Source organism: Carettochelys insculpta, chromosome 1, assembly GCF_033958435.1.
Source record: "Carettochelys insculpta isolate YL-2023 chromosome 1, ASM3395843v1, whole genome shotgun sequence".
NCBI classification, from domain to species: Eukaryota; Metazoa; Chordata; order Testudines; family Carettochelyidae; genus Carettochelys; species Carettochelys insculpta.
In genome coordinates, this window is record NC_134137.1 from 280,146,232 (window position 1) to 280,167,541 (window position 21,310).

General features: G+C 49.3%; 2 protein-coding genes across 4 annotated transcripts in view; both read left to right on the forward strand.

Moving 5' to 3' along the window:
• Nucleotides 1-7,456: 7,456 nt before the first annotated feature.
• On the forward strand, nucleotides 7,457-15,010 carry NOL12 (nucleolar protein 12). Of its 3 annotated transcripts, none has more exons than XM_074983886.1 (6): nucleotides 7,457-7,575; nucleotides 8,005-8,110; nucleotides 8,759-8,807; nucleotides 9,441-9,583; nucleotides 10,860-10,951; nucleotides 12,415-15,010. In XM_074983886.1, the coding sequence occupies exons 1-6, from the start codon at nucleotides 7,502-7,504 to the stop codon at nucleotides 12,677-12,679; spliced, it is 729 nt and encodes a 242-aa protein (XP_074839987.1). In that variant the 5' UTR covers nucleotides 7,457-7,501; the 3' UTR covers nucleotides 12,680-15,010. The 3 variants fall into 3 exon arrangements, with proteins under 3 accessions (XP_074839987.1, XP_074839988.1, XP_074839989.1); XM_074983887.1 differs by having other exon boundaries at nucleotides 11,969-12,548; XM_074983888.1 differs by lacking the exon at nucleotides 9,441-9,583 and having other exon boundaries at nucleotides 11,969-12,548.
• A 3,382-nt stretch (nucleotides 15,011-18,392) lies between these two features.
• TRIOBP (TRIO and F-actin binding protein) overlaps nucleotides 18,393-21,310 on the forward strand; it is a 45,547-nt gene continuing 42,629 nt past the window's right edge. Inside the window, exons 1-2 of the mRNA XM_075008775.1 lie at nucleotides 18,393-18,517; nucleotides 19,984-20,151. Of these exons, the coding sequence (XP_074864876.1) occupies nucleotides 20,038-20,151 (114 nt within the window). The 5' untranslated portion in view covers nucleotides 18,393-18,517; nucleotides 19,984-20,037. The remainder of the gene's footprint in view (nucleotides 18,518-19,983; nucleotides 20,152-21,310) is intronic.

Consider the following 21,310-nt stretch of genomic DNA (forward strand, 5'->3'; position numbering starts at 1 on the left):
GCCGGTGAGTGATGGGGAGTCGGCGAGTTCAGGGCAGCTCATCTGGGTGGGGACGGGAAAGAGGGACCTGACTATCAGAGAAGGCTGTGAAACGTTACACACATCTGGGGCGTTGCGCCGCGGCGAGCCGCAGGCCTGCCTTGCACAGCAGCAGCCGTTTGCAAACACCCCTGCAGAGGAGCCCGGCCCGATGACAGGCCGGCTGTGAGATGGTTCTGCCCCGGCCTGAACCTGTTAATGATTGAGAGGGAGACGCTCCAATCAGGAACCTGGAACGCGGCAGGCGGGTCAACGGTTCCGCAACACTCTGTGGCGGTTGAGGTTTGGCAGTGGATCTTTAGACCCAACCCCCGCCTGTGGAAGCTGACTGGAGGAGAGGCGAGAGTGACAGAACGTCTCAGCCAATGGAGCTTTGAGGCAGGAGAGCCCGGGCTCGGAGGAATGGAGCAATGAGGGAAGAGTGCGGGCCCTGGCTGTCGCCGGGCCTTGTTGAGCACGTGACGGCAGCGTGGGCGGCAAGGCCCGCCGTCAGTGGAGGCAGCGCATGCGTCCTGCCAGTGTCCTCATGCCCGCCCCCCAGCGTAAAGGGAGGCGCTTGAGCCGCAAGGGCGTGGCGAGGGCAGGAAAAGTGGGTGGGCAGCGATGATGGAAGTGGGGGAGAGCGATGGAGGGGCTGGACAAGGATGGGGCGTGAGGGAGGGAGGTGGTGCCATGGGGAGAGGTGGGAGGAGCAATGGGGTACCTGACTCACCACCAGGGCTGTGGTGGGGGTTGGGGTTGGGGTTGGGGTTGGGGCAGCCTCCCCCAGTGCCTGGGTGAGGCGCCCTGGGCAACCCGCACTCTAGTGCCACAGGTCCTGCCCCTTCCCTGCTCCCCTCCCACCCTGCCAGGGATTACCTGGGGCAGGGGGTGGGAGCAGTAGGGGGTCAGCTTGCCTGCCCCCTGCCCCACCCACACTCACCACATGGTGCAAGCAGCAGCCTGCTCTGCCGTGGCTTCCCAGCCTGCGGAGCCCTGCTTCTCTGTGGGCAGCTGAGTGCAGAGGCTGTTTCCTGCTGTTGTGGAGAAGCAGGGCTCCGCAAGCTGGAAAGCCATGGTAGAGTAGGCTGCTGCACAGTGGGGGGAGCCACCCCCTTCTGCCTGCACCCTGTTGCAGGTAATCCCCTGCCTTCTGTCCATAGGGCAGCTGGGGGGCTGCTGGAGGGCACCTTGGAGCTTGAGGCGGCTGCTGCTCCTCATACTATGGACGGGACAGGCCTGCTCCCCACCCCTTCCAAATCAGCAGGCAGCTCGGCCAAATCTCTTTCCTACCTACCCAACACAGACTGTGCCCCAGTTTACAGCCCTGGCACTAGTCCCATCCAACTCTGCCACATGAGACAAGCCACCCTCCACCCCACAGGCCTGGCGCTGGGACTAGAGCAGCAGTATGCAGTGCTGGCAAGAGAGCCATGTGGCTATGGATTCAGGAGGCTCCAGCCCAGAGTTGGGTGAGCCTGGATGCTATGAGACCCAGCCGTAACTACACTCCTGACTTGACCCAACAACTACTCAGTGTCTTCAAGCCACTGTAGGTAGTGAGTCAGCACTGACAGCACCTGCCATGTCCCTGCTTATCTGTCTTTTCCCCTCAGGAGAATTGCTCTTTTTCTGTATGTAGCTGCCCATTTTAAATAGAGTTAATGCTAGTCTCTGTTAAGATTCCTGAACCACCAAGCACTTACTGTCCCCTCCTTAGCCTCCATCTCAAGCCCTCCTAGTGCTGACATGCACTGTTCAGGATAGTCAAAGCCAAAGCAGACTGTTAAAAACTTCAAAAAGATCTCAGCAAACTGAGTGATTGGGCAGCAAAATGGCAAATGAAATTTAATGTGGGTAAGTGTCAGGTAATGCACATTGGGGAAAATAACCCCAATTATACATAAAATATGATGGGGGCAAATTTAGCTACAACAGATCAGGAAAGGGATCTTGGAATTATAGTGGATAGTTCTCTAAAAACATCCACGCAGTGTGCAGCGGCACTCAGTAAAGCAAATAGGATGTTAAGAATAATTAAAAAAGGGATAGAAAATAAGATGAAGAATATCTTACTTCCCCTATATAAAACTATGGTACGCCCACATCTTGAGTACTGTGTGCAGATGTGGTCTCCTCATCTCAAAAAAGATATATTGGCATTAGAAAAGGTTCAGAAAAGGGCAACTAAAATGATTAAGGGTTTGGAACGAGTCCCATATGAGGACAGGCTAGAGAGACTGGGACTTTTCAGTCTAGAAAAGAGGAGACTGGTGGGCGATATGATAGAGGTGTATAAAATCATGAATGGTGTGGAGAAAGTGAATACAGAAAAGTTATTTACTTGTTCCCATAATACAAGAACTAGAGGACACCAAATGAAATTAATGGGTAGCAGGTTCAAAACTAATTAAAAAAACGGTTTTCTTCACACAGCACACAGTCAACCTGTGGAACTCCTTACCAGAGGATGCTGGGAAGGCCAGGACTCTAACAGAGTTTAAAAAAGAGCTTGATAAATATTTGGAGGTTAGGTCCATAGATGGCTATTAGCAAGGGGTAAGGTCTGGTGACTAGCCTTTTGTCGAAGGCAGGAGATGGATGGCAGGAGACAAATCGCTTGATCATTGTCTTCGGTTCACCTCTTCTGGGGCACCTGGCATTGGCTACTGTCGGCAGACAAGATACTGGGCTAGATGGACCTTTGATCTGACCCAGTATGGCCGTTCTTATGCATGCTCTTGCAATGGTCAAAGCCAAGACTACTGGTTTTAACCCTTTTTCTTCGGCAGTTTAACATCCATCAGATACGATCACAAGAGAACCCTCTTCTGTTAGGAAAAGGGCATGTTCCAGGATGGTGCCCAATTTGTACATCCTTTAGTACTCAGACTGTCACACCCTAGATACGTCCATCAATTACTGCTTTTACACTGAGTCATAAAGGCCGCAACTTGGAGGGCAGACAAAACAGATAGCCACACTGCAATCTCCATCTCACTTGGTTGAATCAGGATGCAGGACCAGTAGTTCCACAATGGGCAGGGATACAGACCCACAGACCTGAAGCCAGTGTTCCCTCTGTTTTTAACATCCATGGGTGGAATAAATTTTGTTACAGATGCCAAGGCATGTGTGGATGTGTACCACCAATAGAAACACGTACTGCTGGCTGTGGGCAGCTGTGAGTGCTCTGCTAATCAGCTGGGCGGTACATGAATCTCCCCTGTTCAGCTGCCCAAGTGCTCAGCTTACAGGGAAGACTGCGTGAAGCCCCCCCATGTGTGCAAAGGATATGGTGAAATCGTCCTTTCAGAACCTATCAACGTCAGTGTACTCCTCTCCAAAGCCAAGTGTCATGGGTAATAAGGAATAGGCTTGTTCTCCAAGGAGTCTCAAAGTGTGGTCCTGAGCCACCCTGAAGGCAGGTCATGTGCTCAGGGCTTACCTCCTCCCTTCCTTCCTGCAGCAGGGGGCCTGTACTGGCACTGAACCTCTGCCCCTTCACCTCCTATGAGCCTAGAGCACCAGTGCCAGCTTCCCACTGTGGAAGCGGGGGGAGCTCCAAGCCTTGTGGGCTGGATCCTGCTGGCAGAGAATTGAAGCAGCTCTGCATGCTGCCAACTCCCCACCCCTGAGGCTAGGGGAAGGGCAGCAGCACAAGAAACTGCTTGCTGGGACTCTTTCCAGCTGCTCCCATTGGCGGAATCCAGCCAATGGGAGCAGCATAGGCTGTGCCTGGGAGAAATGTGGGGTGCAGAGCCAGGTAAGCATTCCACAATCCCCTCGTGCCCAGACCCCTGGATCCTCATCACCCTCATGCACTCCCTCCTGTATAGATCTTGTATCCCCAACCTGTACAGACCCCTGCTCCTGCACCACCCCTCCCACCTTCCTGGATCCCCTACCCCTTCCCACCCCTGCACCTTCCCTCTCACCCAGACCCCCACCCCACTCCTGCAACCTACCTCTATCCCAGACCTCCCACCCCCATCCTGCTCATGCATCACCCCAAATCCCCAACCCCGTGCCCTCCCTCTCTCCTGGACTTCACATTCTGCTCCTGCACTCCATTTTGCCAAGACTCCTGCCGCCTCCCTGTCCTGCACCTTTCTCCTAGACCCCCCTTTTATTGCTCCTGCACCCTCTCTCCCAGACCTACTACTCCCACTCTGCTCTTGCACACCCCCTATTTCCCAGACCCCCCGCCCTGGTCCTCCACCCCATTCCCATCCTGCTCCCCAGCAGTCCTCTCTCACACACTAAATCCCTCATATTTGCTCCATCCCAGAGCCTAGAGTGGTCCAAAAAATCTACTAGCCCCAGGCCCACAGAAGAATTAATGTGGCCTGTTGGAAGTCCTGGACCGTGGTCTTTCCTCACCCACCTGATGGGGCTGGAGCATGAGGGGAGTGAGGAGTGTTAAATGGGGGCCACATCAGTAAGGGTAGGGTTTGGTTTTTTTTTGCTTGTCACTTCTCACTCTCTGTGGGCCCCAAGTGATTTTTCTGTGGGTCAGTGGCCCCCAATCCAAAAAATATTCCTCACTCCTACCAAAAATAAAGGTAATGTTGAAACCTTTTGTTCCAGACATGAACTAATATTGTACTTTATTTGAAATGAAGATTTAAAATATGAATCCCCTTATGTTATAGAATATAAAAATAAGATTTAAATATACGTTCCCTTATGTTATAGCTGCATATTTATATTTTTATGATCCAGTAGCCTAATATGAATAATTTCAATTTTAGTGTATTTGTAGATCAGTGAGTGCATTTTATCATCATAGGTGGTTGGCTGGTGGTCCCTGGAAACATTTGTGTTGGTCAGAGTGGGTCTTGGACCAAAAAGTTAGAGAAGCACTGAATCATTGATGAAGATATTGAACAGAACTGATCCCTGAGGAACTCCACTCACTATGCCCTTCCAGCATGGCTGTGAACCATTGATAAGTACTCTCGAGTAAGGTTTGTTATGCACTCACCTTACCTTAGCTCCATCTAGGTTGCCTTTTCCTAATTTGTTAAGGAGGTCATGCGAGACTGTATTAAATGCCTTACTAAAGTCTAAATACACTCATCCCTCATTTAACTAGTACTTTACTTATGAGTACTAGCTAAAACGAGGAACATATATACCTACCTTTATCCACTATATGAGTGAACTTCCCCTGCTTATGTAAGTGGGGTCCCTGGACAGGGGGCATGGAGACCTGCAGCCCAGCAGCTGGCTGGGGGTGGGGAGATCCGCAGCTGGAGCCTTCTCCCTCCCTTCCCTCAGACATGCAGCTGTCTGACAGTCCTTCAGCTGGGGAAAGAAAGGGAGAAGTCTCTTAGCCTGGTTCCCTCTCCTGCAATGGCAGGAACGTGAAACTGACTAGCCATGAGCTAATCAGTTTCCCCAGCCCCAGCACCCCATGGGGAGACTGGAAGGAGCCTGCTCCCCTTTCCAAGCTCCTGCCACTCTGGGAGCCAGGAAACTGACCAGCCCTGGTGGTTCCTGGCTCTCCTCCCCTTGCAGGAAAATTCAAGTTATGCAGGGGTTGCAGGAACAACCCCAGGGTGACTCCAGGGTTTACAGTAGTAGACCCCCTGCCCGCCCTGCAGACTTCACCCTCAGCCAGGTTTTAACTGCCCCCCATGGTCCCAAATTGCCTCCAGCCTTAAACCCACCCAGTAGTGCCAAACTTCCTCCAGCCTTAGACACCCCCACCCCTAGTAGCCACAAACCACCCGCAGGCTTATACCCCACTGCAGCCCCAAACTTCCCCCAGTCTTAGACCCCCCCCGCTCCGCATCCCTCAACAGCCCCAGCCTTAGACACTCCTCCTCTCACAGCCTTGGCTGGGTGGCTCCCCCAGCCCTCCTGCTCCTGGCCATTAACTCAAGTGTTAAGGTTTCACCACCTAGGCATAAGGTAATTGCTATCTCTAGTGATAAATATCTGCCTGGGGCAGTAGTAGTAAGAAACTACAAATGGATTCTTTAACAGCCACATGCAGCTGGAAACTGGCTGGCTGGCTGGCAACCCTTAACGAATCTGATGGGATCCATGTTTGGGTCTGGACCCAGAGGTTGGGAATCCCTGCTCTACATACATACACTGTATCCTATTTCTGGTGCCAAACTATTCAAATACATCAGAAAAGTACCCGAACTCAACTGGTTTATGTCACGTTACAAGCACTTGGAACGAATTGGAGACTTTTACATGCATTTTAATGGGAATTTAGTGTCACTTTTATGAGTTTTCGCCTATGAGCAGAAATTTGGGAACCAATTGTGCTCGTATAGCAAGGAATGAATGTACACAAAACTTGAGTAAAAGACCTGTCCCCAAGTAAAGCAAAACAGCAGTCATGTAGCACTTTAAAGACTAACAAAATGATTTATTAGGTGATGAGTTTTCATGGGACAGACCCACTTCTTCAACTCTATAGAACTTCCAGTCCAGACTGTTATATAGCAGGGAGGTCCCAGAAAATTGCAATAAAAACTGACGAATCAAACACATAGAGCTTGGGGAGTGATGGATGGGGGAAGTTGTGTCTTGCCTGAGATAATTACGAACATCAAAGGAAGGGAAGCAGCCCTTGTAATGTGTACGATAATTGCTGTCTTTGTTCATACCAAGTCTTAGTGTGTGGAATTGGAGTATGAACCCCAGTTCACAAATCTCCCTAAGTAATCTATTTTTAAAGTCTCTTTGTTGTAGGACACATATTCTCAGGTCTTTAACAGAATGGCCCACTCCATTGAAACGCTCTCTGACAGGCTTAGCTCCATTATGATTCCTGATGTCTGCTCTGTGGCCAGTCATTCTTTGGCAAAACATCTCCGGGTTTGTCCAACGCACGCTGTACAGGGGCATTGCTGGCACACAATGGCACATATAATATTGGTCGAGGTGCAGAAGACTGTCCCCTGGTGGTTTGGGTAGCGTCCTTTTCCGCTCAGGTTCTTAACCCAGCAACCCAAAAGCCCCTTTCACTACCTAACCCTTCTCTGCGCCCTCTTCACAACTGCTCTCCTGAGCGCAGGCCCAGAGGTGCATCTGCAGAGTGCGGCTCTCCCCCAGGGGAGGTAAACAGGTATCTCACCCACGTCACTGCTTGGGCACTCCCTGCCACCCATGCTGCTTGCTGCGCCTCGCTAGCCACTCGTTAACCAGCCTTCTGCGGCCACCCGCCTCTTGTGTTTTTCCAAAGCAGGGTGCAAGGGCGGGTGAGCTCGGGCTTGCACTGTCTGTGCCAGGTCGATCACGCGTTGGGTGGAGGGCCACTGACCCCTTTTCAGGTGGGGCGCGTGGCCGGGGCCAGGATCGGGCCGAGAGAATCAGGATCCGGCCCGCCCAGCCCAGAGAACAGAGCCGATCTCCGGGGGCGGGGCGGTCGGCCACGTGTGCGCGGCGGCAGCCGGCGGAAGAGCCGGGCGGAACTTGTGCCGGCTGGGAGGAAGCGCCCGGGAGGAGCAGCGCCGGCATGGGCCGCAAGAAGAGGGGCAGCAGCGGCGCGGGGCTGCGGCGGGCGGTGATTTTCGATGAGGAGAGCCGGCGGTGAGTGGGTGGCCGGGCTTCCCCACTTGGGCGTGTCGGGGGAGCACAGGCGGAGCCCCGCTTCCTCCAGGGGTACCCCACATCCTGCAGGCTGGAGGGGAGCAGCTGGGGTGCACCCCTGCAGATGCGCCTCCCCACGTGGGAAGCAGCCACACGCCCCCTCCCCCCAGGGACCTCTCTTCTCTCTGGCCGGTTCTCTTGTGCTGTGTGATGCGGTACATGGCGAGATGGGCTGTGGCCTCAACCTTGGGAATGCTTTTCGCAGTCCTGTCTCTTCCCCCCCGCCCATCCCCTGTTCTGTGGGGAGCTGCAGGCCATGCCAGGCTGCGGGTTTTCTTCCTCCCACGCCTCTCCCGGGGGCAGGAGGAGCACCTGGTCAGGGCCTCTTTTCTGTTCAGAGAGCTGTAACCTGCCCCATTTCCATCACAGGGAGTATCTGACTGGATTCCACAAGAGGAAGGTGGAGAGGCGGAAGGTGGCTTTGGAGGAGATCAAACGCAAATTGAAAGAGGAGCAAAGGAAGCTGAAAGAGGAGGTACTTTCCTCTAGGTGATCTGTGTGGTTAGCTAGTTGGAGCTGTTTAGCTCATGGCAACAAGTCCTGTGGCAACTTACAGACTAACAGATACTTGGAGCATAAGCTTTCGTGGGCAAAGACATGGGATAAGCTTTTCGTGGGCATGCTTTGTCAGATGCATAAGCGGGCGTTTAAGAATAGGGTCTAGATATATAGGCTTGTGGCGGTTTGTTCTGGCAAAGGGTGGTACAGTAGTTGCAGGGTCCCCTTGGCTGGAATAGCTGGGGTGTTTCAGGACAAGGGTAAGATGCATTGGCAGTCTGGGTCCAGAGAGGGTGGAATAACTGGAAGTTCTGCAAAGTGCCAGAGTAATTTAGATAGAATAGCGGAGCTGTATGGTTGCTCCAAGACTGGACTAATGGAATGCATGAGTAGGGTAGAACTGAGGTGTGCTGTCACAGCTGAGTATGAAGGGAGATAACACTGTTTGTCCAAACACTGCATCTGGCCAGTGTTGTATATGCAGGACAGCTGGATACTTTAAATTTATTTTGAAGCCCAGTTGTGCAGGAATCATGGGAGGTAATCATGTGCTTTGGGCATGTGCCCAGGGTGACATCTAGTAAAACTGGAAGCACTATAGTGACTTGGTTTGTTTACATTTTAGCGGCACAAGGAGTATCTGAAAATGCTAACCGAGAGAGAGGAGGCCCTAGGTGAGTGTTGTCTCCTGTGCTGGAGCTTTACTTCATGAAAACCAACAATTCAGCTGTTGTGGGAAAAATCCAAAGGTCATCATAACTCCAGAAATGCTTGAGCTCTGAGGCTGTAAGGAGGCGTTTCTAGTGGAGGGCTAACCCGATACCTTAAGATTTTATCTGTGGCTGTGAGGCACATGTCCAGTGTTGCTATGAGGATGGCGTGAGTTGGGAGTAAGACAGAGGCTGCTCACTGAGCCCAGAAGTGATAGCACCTTATTGTCTCTGTGCCTGACTGAGAAGCCGTATTGATGGGCTATGGAAAGAAATTCCTTACCCACCATCTTTCCAGCCAGAGACTATATGGGGTGAGGGGAGTGGGGTACGGAAAGCAGCAATTGCGAGGTGATCCATAAGACTTTGTCAAAATGTGAGCTCCCCGGTATAAGGGGAGAGGAAAATTTTTATTGACTCCATTTTCTGCTTCTGAGCTTTGGCTTCTCAGCCCTGTAATGCTGGGTCCAATAATTGGGACCCGTACCTACAAGGAGCAGCACAGGGTCTAGGGAAGTTTGGCCTGAGTAGCTCATTCGCTTTGTAGTGCTCATATTGTCCGCGCGTGGTCAGTGGTGTGTTTTATTGACTCTGCAGAAGAGGCTGATGAGTTGGAACATTTGGTGACGTCCCAGACAGAGTCTGTGAGCATCGATCACCCAAACCACACTGTGACAGTGACTACCATCAGCGACCTGGACCTCTCAGGCGCACACCAGCTAGGACTCAGCGCCCCTGGGGTATGACTCTGCTGTGTCTGTCCTCATCATCGCCTCTGTAAAAATCTCCAAAGCTGGGTAGATGGGACCAACATTACCCAGATGTGACAGTAGTTTGAGTTCTCCGGGGTCCCCAGTAGAAGCAAGAATGGGAAGGGAGACTAGCAGTTTTCACACTCTTCCCCGTTTGGTATTGTTGGCTCATGAGCATGAGGTAAACCTTCCCTAAGGGCTGCTTCCCAGCCAAAATTAAATGCTCTGCTATTCCATAGAAACCGAGTGTTGGGGATGCTGGTGAATGGATAGTTTTGGCGACTGTTTTATTCCCCGAGCTGAAGTATGACATGATTAGCAAGTGTAAAAACTTCCCTACGTGGCCTTGTACACTTGGCCCAAGTCCTGTCTTTCAGAGATGACCTCTGTGGTCTGAGGGGGTTTGTCTCCATGAACCAATTATTAATTTGCTTCTCTGCTGAGACTACAAATGAGGAATACAATTGGAGTAGTTCTACGCTAGGCATTAAAGTCAATTGTAGATGTGCAATTCTAGTTACAGCAGTTGCGTGGCTGGATTCTATTTATCTACAACTGACTCACTTGGCTATCCTCACAGAGGGAAGTCGATGGGAGAAACTCTCCCGTTGATCTCCCATGCGTCTTGTGATATTGAGCAGTACGGGGGTTGACTGCTGACCCCAGATTGTTTGATTTTTGCACATCCTGACTAGGCACCTGAAACTGAACCCTGGAAAATCGACCCGGTCCCATGCCCTGAGTTTCAGTTATGGTGACTTTTTGGTCTATGAAACCCCTGGACTGAACTGAGACCTCCAGCTCATTTCCTAAGGCCATCCAGGAAGCAATTTATTGGAAACACCTGGAGGTCCCTATGGAATGTTGGCAGATGTGAACTGGTAACATTTGGAAAAAAAAAAAAAAAAAAAAAAGAGGGGTCTCTATGGTAGAGGGAATCCTGCAGATCCATAAGGACATCTGCCTGTTCAGAAATCCACCCTGATGTCTTTCAAAAACGAAATTCTCTAATTCATAATGAAACTCAATTTTGTGACCTTCCAACCTTATTTACGGGTTGGGTCTTGAAACGGAAGAGCATAGTGATTTTCCTTGCAGTGGTCTCTGGTGCCCTTTCTTATGGCTTACAGAGACATTGAGAACTAATCAGTGGGTGATTTGGAGAGTTTGGTCTGTGAGAGGATCTTTCACAATATGACTGTCAAAATGAGAGACCTGTGGAGCCACCTACTCCTGCTCGAACTGCTCTGTTATGTTTTGCTAGGGAGGGGGCACTGGATCAGAAGTAGAGGAGACATCAAGCAAATTCACACGCGCATTGCCCAAGAAGTCTGGAGATCCCTTCCTCTCCGAGAGGTGGGTTTAGAACTACTCAACTCTCTCCTCCCACCCCAAACAATCCTATGACATCCTGTTATCCTTTAACTCAAGTATCTGCAATATGTTTGTGGGGAGGCAAGACCGGGGCTTGATGCCCACCCTGGGCTTGCTGTGGTGTTTTGTTAAGATTGTGTCATGCTTATCAGCTACTAGCAGAGGGCATCTGCAGAACACATGCATAGGTGGAACATGGTGCTCCCAAGCCAGATTTGAGGGGTACTTTTCATAGATGGGTAATGAGCGCCTCAGTAATGTTAATCTCTGCTGGCAGCAGTAGAAGGGTATTGGTGCAGTTTGGGCAGAGTCCTGCCCCTTCCTCAGCAGATCTGCAAAAGGAGAGGGAATTCTCCAGGTCAGATCTGTCATTCCAGGGTTGCCAGTCAGGTGACTTTAAAATGGCATCCTCCGGGATTTAGCGCAGCATTGGTAGCGTTACAGGGTAGTCTGTTATGCTGAAGTAGTTGAGCCATGCTCCATTTGCAGTGGGATTAAATGTCCTATCCAGCACACTTTAATTGCGAGGTTTTTTGGAACGGGTCAACATTTTGTTCTGTTTGTATAGGCCCAGCATAATGGGATTTTGGGCCATGACAGAGGCTCCTAAGTGCTGTTCCAATATGAATATTAGTAGCCTGGTGCCCTGCATCCCCAAAAGTAGGCAAACCGCCTTAGTGTCAGAGCCAGTAATCCCCATGGGTTCAGGTGTCCCTCTGTCCCAGCGAGGTCTTCGGGCTTGTCTGCATGTACAGCACTGCCGTGGCACAGCTGTGGTGCGTAGTGAAGATGCTACCTGTGCCAAGGGGAGAGCTTGTCCTTTCTGTATAGCTAATCTACCACCCTGTGAGGCTGTAGCTTAGTCGGTGGGACATGCTCTTTTGTCAACACAGCATTGTCTACAGTGGCAATTAGGTCAGTGTTAACTGAGTGATATATTAGCCCAATATAAGTCTGTAGTATAGACCTATCCTCAGACTGTCTATCTTTCGTGCACAGGATTTCTTCACTCACAGCCTCATTGCATGCACGCAGCCGGAAGAAACCCAAAGGAAAGCAGCTGAGGCGTGGCCAAAACCCGCACAAGAAACCCCAGAAACCTACAGCTGGGCGAACCAGCAAGTCCCAGCGCCGAAAATTGACTGGCAAAGCAGGACGCAATCAAGATTAATAGATAGATTGAAATGGATATTGTCTGCAAGCCCAGGCTCTGCATTTGGCCGCAGGCTCTGCCCAGTGTGAATGCCCACTTCGTCGTAGATGGGCCTCAGTTTGGATTCTTGGCTGACAAGCTGTACAGCCAAGCCCCTTTACCTCTTCTCCCAGCTGGGGGACAGCAAATGCTGGGCCTATCACCTTTCACTGTAATTGTGTCCAGTGGAAGGCCTGTTATAGTCTCTGTTTGGGGGCTGTGAATTGAGCCTGAACCTGCCTTTTCCACACAGGCCCATCTGTTCCCTGGAATCTTCACTTCCCATGGGAGCAGAAGAAAGCTGGAGTCTCCCCTCACAGACATGGAAGAGCTGGGTGTGGGGTAAATGGTGTTCAGATGATTTACAAGAGGAGGGACAGCTCTACTTTCCCTTACGTTCTAGTGCCTTGGCTTTACTCCACGTCTGCTGCGTCCCTCGCTCAAGAAAGCTGGCGCTACTTTTTGTGTCTCCTGTTCTTTGTATGAAACCTCAGGCCTTTCTACTGCTAACTGGTTGAGATCTGGTAACTTCCCTGGTGTGAATTTTTATAAATATCACTTTGTAAGAGAGAAAATGCGTGCGCCTTACTGCAGATGGGATAGACAGTAAATTAAACCTACTCCTACCTGGGAGGAAAGGAGTGGGTGCTGTTGTCGGAGGGCCTTGAATTCTCCAGCCCGTAGCTCTCGGGGAGAAGGGCCGTATGTGAAGGTGTTTCAGTGCTGAGCTAGGCAAGAGTGAATGACAGCACTGGTCACTACAGGCTGCTCTCGGACACCCTGATCATTCTGAGGAGCAAGAAATCTCCTAGTGCTCTGGCCCACCTGTGCTGTTGTGCCAGTGGTGATGGCAGAGATTCCCCCAGGTCTTTTCAATAACCAACTTCCGCCCTTGTGTATGAGATGGGAATACTTGTGTTCTAGCAGGCTGGTTTGTGACAGAAGGGAAATGTTAATTCTCCCCTGGCTTGGCTAGAAGACTAGGCAACACTACACAGCTTTGCTGTACATATCAACAGTGCCCCCTAGTGGAGACTCCGATTGTAGCTACAGCTGTAGCGGTTGATGGGTGTAGTTGTAGTTACTAGGGTTACCATATTTGAACTTTCAAAAAAGAGATGTTCCCTCTCAGGGCTGTCATCTGTATCAGTATCTGTCAACTCACTTTGTATTAACATGTTACAGTATATCTAGTACATTAATACAAGGTGAGTTGGTAGATGTTGATCCTGATTTTTTGAAAGTTCAAACATGGTAACCCTAGTTAAACCGTCTCTCTAGAGCAGTGGATCTTAACCTGTCCAGACTACTTTGCCCCTCTTAAGTCTGATTTGTCTTGCATGTCTGCAGGTTTCACCTCACTTAAAAACTACTTGCTTACAAACCTAGACATAAAAATACAAATGTATCACAACACACTATTACTGAATGATTGTCAACTTTCTATTTTTTAATCATACAATTATAAATCAATTGGAGTATAAATATAGTTTCAGTGCTGAGCTCCATTTCAGCCTATTGCATATAAAGCAATATGAACTGTTTGAAGTTGTAATATGTACTGATGTCATTTAGTGTTTTTTCTGTAGCCTGTTATAAAACTAGGCAAATATTTGGATGAATTGATGTACTTTCTGGAAGATCTTTGTATATCCCTAAGGAACATGTACCACTGGTGCAGATGACCTAAAGTGTATGACTAAAGAACTCTCTTACGGGTGTAAGATGTGTCCACATAGGGAGTTGTGCTGGCATCTCTATATCGGTCAGGAATGTTGTAGTTTTTTCTACACACCTAACCAACATAGCTATGCTGGCAAACTGGCCTATGTCTGTGTCAGGAACTGGTAACTCCTGGTCGTGAATTTTGGAGAGAACCTCTAAGAGAAAATTAAATAGGAAAGGACTGCCCAGCAAGATCATTTTGACCTGGCAAAATGTTCTCTCTGCTCCGGTCAGCTCTGCACCCTGTGTTCTCCTGCTTCCAGGAGAACAGGGCTGGGGCGCTAGCTCGCCAAGCCCTTGGGGCAATGAAATAACTATTGCCCTTAAGATGAGTTCTCAGGGGTGATTTTTTAATAATCCAAATCATGTAGATCAGTTGGGTTGATCGCTTTCCCAGATAATTAGACCAACAACGGTTGGAGACGTGTGGTACGTTCACAAGTGACTGAACCGTAAGCACACCCCAGTCGGGGTTGACTATATTTGTTAGAATAAGGGTCCAATAAGAACGGAACCGGTCACGTGCGAACGTGGTTTCATCGGCACCTTATTCTAACAATCCAAATCGTCTCTCCCCATTGCATCCTCCATAAACTTCTGCAGAAGTGAAGGAGAAAAGGGATAAAATGGGGAGCAGGGCGGCGGCAGCAGCAACATTTGCGCCTTCCCTGCAGTGCAGCTTGTATTCGAATGAGGGCAGGTGTGCATTAAAGGGGAAGGTCAACTTAGGGTATGGAACTCCAGGTACCTTAATTATGTAGTCAGAGTGGGCGTACCTCAGTTTGGACTTTCGTGCCATCTCCAGTGTGGTATGTCGACGAGAGGGAAGGTTCCCGTCGACTTCCCTTGCTGCTCATGAGGGGCAGGAATACCAAAGTGTTACCTAAAGGGGCAGAATTCTATTATGGGAGTTCCATCCATGTGGTATGTGGAACACCCAGGAGCGGGAGAGAGGACAGCTGGCTTTGTGGTAAAGGATTGGGCTAGGAATCATTTGGCGTTGAGCTTAATTCTAGCTCCTCCCAGACTCCTTGGGTGACTGGCAACTCACTTAACCTCTGTCTCGCTTCTCTGTCGGTAAAAGGGGTGATGATCCCTCCTTTCTCTCTCCCCCATTGTGGGGCTTGTCTATTAAGATTGTACGTGCTGTGCGGAGGGGGACTGCCTGCCACACTACAGCCTGCTCTCTATAGGGACTTGTAGTTGACAATAAGTAACAGCGGGGGCCGGGGGGGGGGAGCTGCCAATCCCAGAAGCAGGCCAGGGACAGCAATGTGAATATAAAACATGAGGTGCGATGGGTTTGTTTTGGAGGATAACTAAGGGCACTTCTGTGAAAACTGGGACAAGATAAACAGGACAGGTATTAAGAGCTGGATAACTGATAGGTCTCAAAATGAAACTGTGAGCAGGGAATCCTGTTCCAGCAGGTGTGTTGCTGGTAGGGTCTCATAAGGCTCAGTTCTTGGCCCCACGCTATGTAACATTTCTATCAGTAGCTTGGAAGGAAACATAAAATCGTCACTGCTGTTTGCAGTTGAAGCAAAAACTGCAGTAAGTGGTGCATAATGAAGAGGACAGGTCATGCAGACCCAGCAACCTGGATCACTTAGTAAACTGGGCCCAATCAAACAATATGCCTTTTAATATGGTTAAATGTAAGGGTCTAGAACCAAAGTAGAGGCTATGCCTATTAGATGGAGGGCAGTGCCATTGTTGGGTATATGCAACTTATATGGCTATGTTGGGCAACTGAAAATTTGGGGCACCAGAGGGACAGCATAACAGCATCTCGGTTCCCGCGTACCCCGTGCATGCTGCCGGCTCCTTAGGCAGGAGCTGTATTCACAAAGCTGAATGCACCAGTGCAGGGCATTCTGTGTGAGGGAGAACGTGCAGAAGTCTCGGTGAGCCGCTGTGACTCTCTGCTGCTGTGAGGCAGGCAGAGTAGCTCAGTATTCTTTGCTGCCTCATCCCTCCATTCCTGGGTTGCAAGCCTAGGCTGTCACAACATCTGCTGTGTACAAAGCTCTGTGTGTGCCAGCAGAGGCTATGGGGAGGAGTCTTTTGGGGGCACCAATTTAATAATACTGTGTAGGGCCCCATAAATCCTAAGGCTGGCCCTGCTTGGTAAGCAGTGACTCTGACAAAGATCTGGGATGGTGGTGACTAATCAGCTAAACAGATGCCCCCAGTGTGACGCTGTTGCCAAATGAGCTAACACGGTCCCTGGCTGCATGAAGAGGGCACTTGGGTAGCTGAGAGTTATTTTAACTCTGTATTTGGCAGTGGAGGGACTGGTGCTGGAATGCTATTACTGAGTTCCAGTAGGACATAACAAATTAGAAATGGCTCAAAGAGGAGCCATTGCAGGGTTAGAAAACAAGCCTCAATCAGAGACTCAAACAGTTAAATCTACGTTGTTTGAGTGAGAGAAAGTTAAGGGGTGACTTGAGTACAGGGTGACTGTAAGCGCCAACTGGGCAATAAATATTTAATAATGGGCTGTTTAATTCAGCGGAAGGAGAGTGATTGGAAGTTGAAGCTAGACAAATTCAGACTGGAGTTAAGATGTAAATTATTAGCAAGGAGGTGTGTGAATTCTCCACTGGTGACCATTTTAAAATCAAGATTGGATGTTCTTGGACATTCTGCTGGACGAATTATTTCGGGGAAGCTTCGTCCTTTCTGGCCTGGGAATGTATGTAGGTAAGAGTGTTAACCACTCAGTTTTCATAAAATGAACTTTCATTTTAACATCACTGTATTTATGGGCCCTAAAGTTGTGAAGAAAATCTTAACAATATAAATGAAGTGCGAATTTCATTCAGTGTTGTCTTCCTGAGTCTGTGGCCAGCCTGAAACAATAGCTCTGAGAGCTGTAAACTACCCCACTTGTCTCATCAGGATCCCAACAATGACCATTTAAATACGAAGGTTAACTATAGCACATTAAAGACTAACAAAATAATTTATTAGGTAATCAGCTTTCGTGGGACAGACCCACTTCTTCAGAGCTGGAAAATTCTGATTTGGAAAATTCTGAAGCAGTGGGTCTGTCCCACAAAAGCTCATCACCCAAGAAATTAGTTTGTTAAAGTGCTACAGGACTGCTTGTTTGCTTTGTTTACAGACAAACTAACAGCTATGTCTCTGACTATTCAATGTTTACTGTCCCTGCCAGTTATTTTAATAGTAACAAACCCTTCCTCTGCTTATTCCATATCTTTAAAATACTTCTGATGCCTTTCCCTATTTTGCCAAAAACTCCAGCATCTGCTACTGACAATTGCTACAGTTTTGTTTTGTCCACACAAAAATCCTTGGCATATGAAAACAAGGAAAATGTGGGTGGTCAGAGTATTTTACAGAATTTACTATTAAATCAGTAGCACTGTAAAGGTTCTTTCCTTTCATATGTTAGTCATTGCCAAACAGGTGGTGGAGATGAATGTAAATTGTCACTTCTTGATCCCCAGTGTGTTGAATCGGTCAGGCAAAATCCAGGGGTTTTGTTGCAGGATTTGCAATCGCCTGTTCCAGAATAAATAGGTCAGGTCTTGGGTGTGAGTGGTTAAGACTGGCCAAGTACTGCCCATATGCATCATGCAGTAGGCTAGGCATCATTTCTTTGTAACTAAATTTTTTCAGAGGATAGTCACAGCTTCCCTCAGTGTGGGAGTATTGGTTTTCTTTCAGACATTTATAAGTGCACTTCATCTGGAAAAAATGTCTTCAACCATGGCCTCGAGTAATTAACGTGCCAGCCTGGCACCTTATCTGAAGAGGAATGTTGTGATGATCCTTTCCCTTATTTACATGCATGCAAATTATGTTCATATGGGCACATGTATACACATAGTTTTACCTGCTGGGTGCAAGCATACACCTGGGATATGCACACTTGTGCACACAGGATTCTCCATGTGGGCACAAATACTATGGACTTTTGCACCTCTTCAGCTACGCTCGGGTTTACTTATGTCCATGCTTATGTAGAGGTTTGCAGATGCGCCAGCAGGATTTTCACACTTGCGTGAACAAGCTGCTGTTGAGGAAGAACTCAGGTGAGGGGATCTGCATTGCCTGTGCTCTGGAGTGACTTTACCTTGGGCACATTGCGATGTTTTAGGTCCTACTCTGGACTTGGATGAAATCAAGCCTGGGAGTTGGGGGAGAACGTGGGGGCAGCTGAACCAATGGAATAAAGGAGACCAGGGCCCCCTATTCTGGAGAAAAGTAACTGATGAATTGAAAAGGGTTTTAAAGAAGTGGCCTCTATGTCCCTTTGTCGCCTTCCCATCAAAGCCATCCTTCCCTGAGACTTAGCCTGGCTGGGGTGCCAGGTGTCCCACAACGTGGGTCACGAAACGGACCACAGAAAGAATAAAATGTTTCCTACCTAAAGACTCAACAGCAGCAAAGAGGTTGTAGTCCCAAATCCTCTGTTCCTCGCCCTTTTTGCAGGGAGCCACTCAGGGAGCAGTATCCAGATGAGCTGCCCCCCGGCAGCCAACCAAAAAGAGGCTTCTGGGCGTGGCCTTCCTCCCCTTTCCAGGGAAAGTCTACATTCATTGCTTTTGAAAGAGGCAGCGGCAGATGAGCTGGAGCCGAGCCTGAGCTGCTGCAAGGTAATAGAGATGTCCGGGGGCTACAGGCAGGGGAAGGTTGGATTGTAATGTCTCCCACTACTGCAGGATGGTTATGTTGCAATGAAGTGATTTCCGTCATCGGTATGAATAATGCCAGCCCTTGTATTGTGCTTTATTGCCATAGATCTCCATGTGCTGCACCAGGGGGTCACCCCCAGTTTACAGGTGGGCAGCCTCAGGCCCCAAGTGATGAAATGATTTGGCCCAGTCAGCAAAAGCCCAGGGAAACAATGTTTGATTCTAGGGCTTGAAGCCGGGAGTGAATGCAAGTGGTTTTCTCTTACTGCCCATCCGCCCAAAGGGCTGTGTATGTCAGTTCTAAGCGTGCTGCACTGTGATTAAACAAACTGAAAAAAACCTGTCACTCTAGTTAGTCGGGTGAAGTTGGTAGGGCTCAGAAGTGGATAAAGGATGCGACTTAGTTGACGCCTATGGTGAATTAGTGCCACCCTGAAAAAACATATCAATGTAGTCTGGGTGCCTTGGAGAAAAATTAAACCTCTGCTTGATCAGCAGCACCGGTTAGTTTCCGATGAGAGGAGAAGCTGCCTGATAGCACTACAGATGTTGCTCGCCTAGCTGTCTTTGATCTTTATTGAGATCATCCTTCCCCTTATTTACATGTGTGTGAAATTATGCTCATATGAGCACATGCATGCACCGTACCATGCATATGCATGCACATAGCTTTATCTTCTGGGCGCAAATATACATCTGGGTTATGCGCTCTTGTGCACACACTTTTGTGCATACGTATGGGGACAAATACAGCTGGACTAGATAAACTGCTCCCCAAGAAGAGTCCCTCTGAAGAAGAGGGCATGTGGCAGCTTTCGTGTCCCAGCCCATGGTGGCGTAGGTGGTCTTTGACAGTAAAGTGTGGTTCTGAGGCCAATTTGGACTTGCACGTTCGGTGCATTGTAGCACCAAACGTGCAATTCCAAAATGCAATGCAGTTTCAGTGCATTAAATATCCCACAGATCTGAGCTATTATCACTTGATAGATTAGCTCAGGAAAAGCCTACTCTGATTTCTAAAGCTCCTAAAGCACTTGCAAATATTTCTTACAAGCACCAGGATCACTTAAAAGATGCCCTCTTTTGCCTTCTGCAGAAGCCCTGGATCAGAGCATCTGCTGGAAGGTATGTAATATATTCTAGCCCTTTTAAAGAAGACTCAAATCAGGCCATTCTGCCAGCAGTCGGGGGGATGGTGGCATAGTTTCCCCTCATAAAAGAACTCCAGATAAGAACATTTCTGTCCTACTGGCACTGGTTAATGATGATATTTCTCCTTCTAAGGAACTGGAGATCAAAACAATCCCTACTGGGGGCAGTGAACACCAAACTGTTAATAAAGTTTCCCTTCTAAATGAGCTGCTGATCCAAACGTCTAGGTTGTGCAATGGCTTGTCTCCCTCCTTGATTGCTTCTTTTCTTCATAGATACCTCCCTTAAGGCAGCATACCTGAGAAACAGTCTTCCCCCTGGCATGGGCTATGTCAGACTTGGTGGAGAACGTTCCCTGTGAGAACTTTGAGGCCAATGTATTTGCCAAGAGCCGATGCCAGAACTGTTTTCGGGCAGTTGGCGCTCACCAGCCCAGCCACCAGGTGAGCTTTTCATGTGACCTGTGGGGCTATGAATATTTCATGAGAGGCTCCGTTGTTTTGGGCTTCACCTGCCTGAGCTGAGTGGATGCAAATTCTCAACACAGCTGCCCAAGGTGGCTTTTTAGATTTCCTTGAGGAAAGGTGGGGGAGATTTTCTCGGAGCCCAGAATCTATCATTTAATTCCACCCTGATGTGTTCTGAGCCCTGCCTAGTGCTGTGCTAGCAAGGAGGGAGGGCTGGAAGTTAGGTGTCTTGGCAGTGCTGCCTGGGCAGTCTCAGGGCTGGAATAGCAGGGAGGTGTGGCAGGTCAGGACCCATGACCATGATTTTTCTAGTGTGTATGGGGGAAAGGTGGGATTGGAATAGCAGGACTGCTGCAGCTCAGGGTGCAGTTGTAAGTTTATTGCTGTGTGTGTGCAAGAGTCGGGGTTGTGGGCAGGTTGTTTAAAATCTTTCTGCATCCAATGGCTTCCCTCAGAGAGCCTTTTATCTCCTCACTGCTTGAATCAGCCAGACGTAGTGGGGGCCAGTGTTCCCTCTAAATTTTTTCTGGGAGGAATAAGTATTGTTATGTGCACCAAGGCCTGCACAGATATGCACCACCAGAAGAAAAACAGATGCTGCTGGCTGTGATGTCCATGGGTGCTTTGCTAATCAGCTGGGTGGCACCTGACTGTCTCCTGGGCAGCTGCTCAAGTGCTCGGTTTACAGGAAACACTGGTGGGGATTGGAGATCTGATGGCCTCAGGTGCCCCCATCATAATAGGCCCCGATTGGTCCCCGTGCTGACGGTCTTAGCAAAGAAGCCAAACTCTGAATAGACCATGGAACCAAAGTTTCCTGTCCAAAGTGCATGGGTGAGGACTGGGGCCAATGAGGCTCACCCTGCAGCTGTGCCTGTTACAGATGTCTGGGGCTTACAAAACTTTGGTCCCCTGCGCTGCTGATCAGACACATTTCGTCAGTGCCAAGCTGCCATTAGAGACGCACAGTAGATCAGGTGTGTCCCCTGTCAGCTGGTTGCCCGGCTGCTCATGGGGGAGTGTGGCGCTCCAGCCCAGCGTGGGATGCCAGCTGGTTTCATGTTCACAGAGGGCTTCGTGTTGTTCATTGTTCTCTGGGAGCGATCGGCCCAGGGTTATGAAATAGTAATGAGGC

Coding starts and splice junctions, on each gene's coding strand:
- NOL12 (XM_074983886.1), top strand. CDS start 7,502: ATGGGCCGCAAGAAGAGGGGCAGCAGCGGCGCGGGGCTGCGGCGGGCG. Junction 7,576..8,004: donor TTCGATGAGGAGAGCCGGCG/GTGAGTGGGTGG, acceptor TTTCCATCACAG/GGAGTATCTGACTGGATTCC. Junction 10,952..12,414: donor GATCCCTTCCTCTCCGAGAG/GTGGGTTTAGAA, acceptor TTTTCCACACAG/GCCCATCTGTTCCCTGGAAT.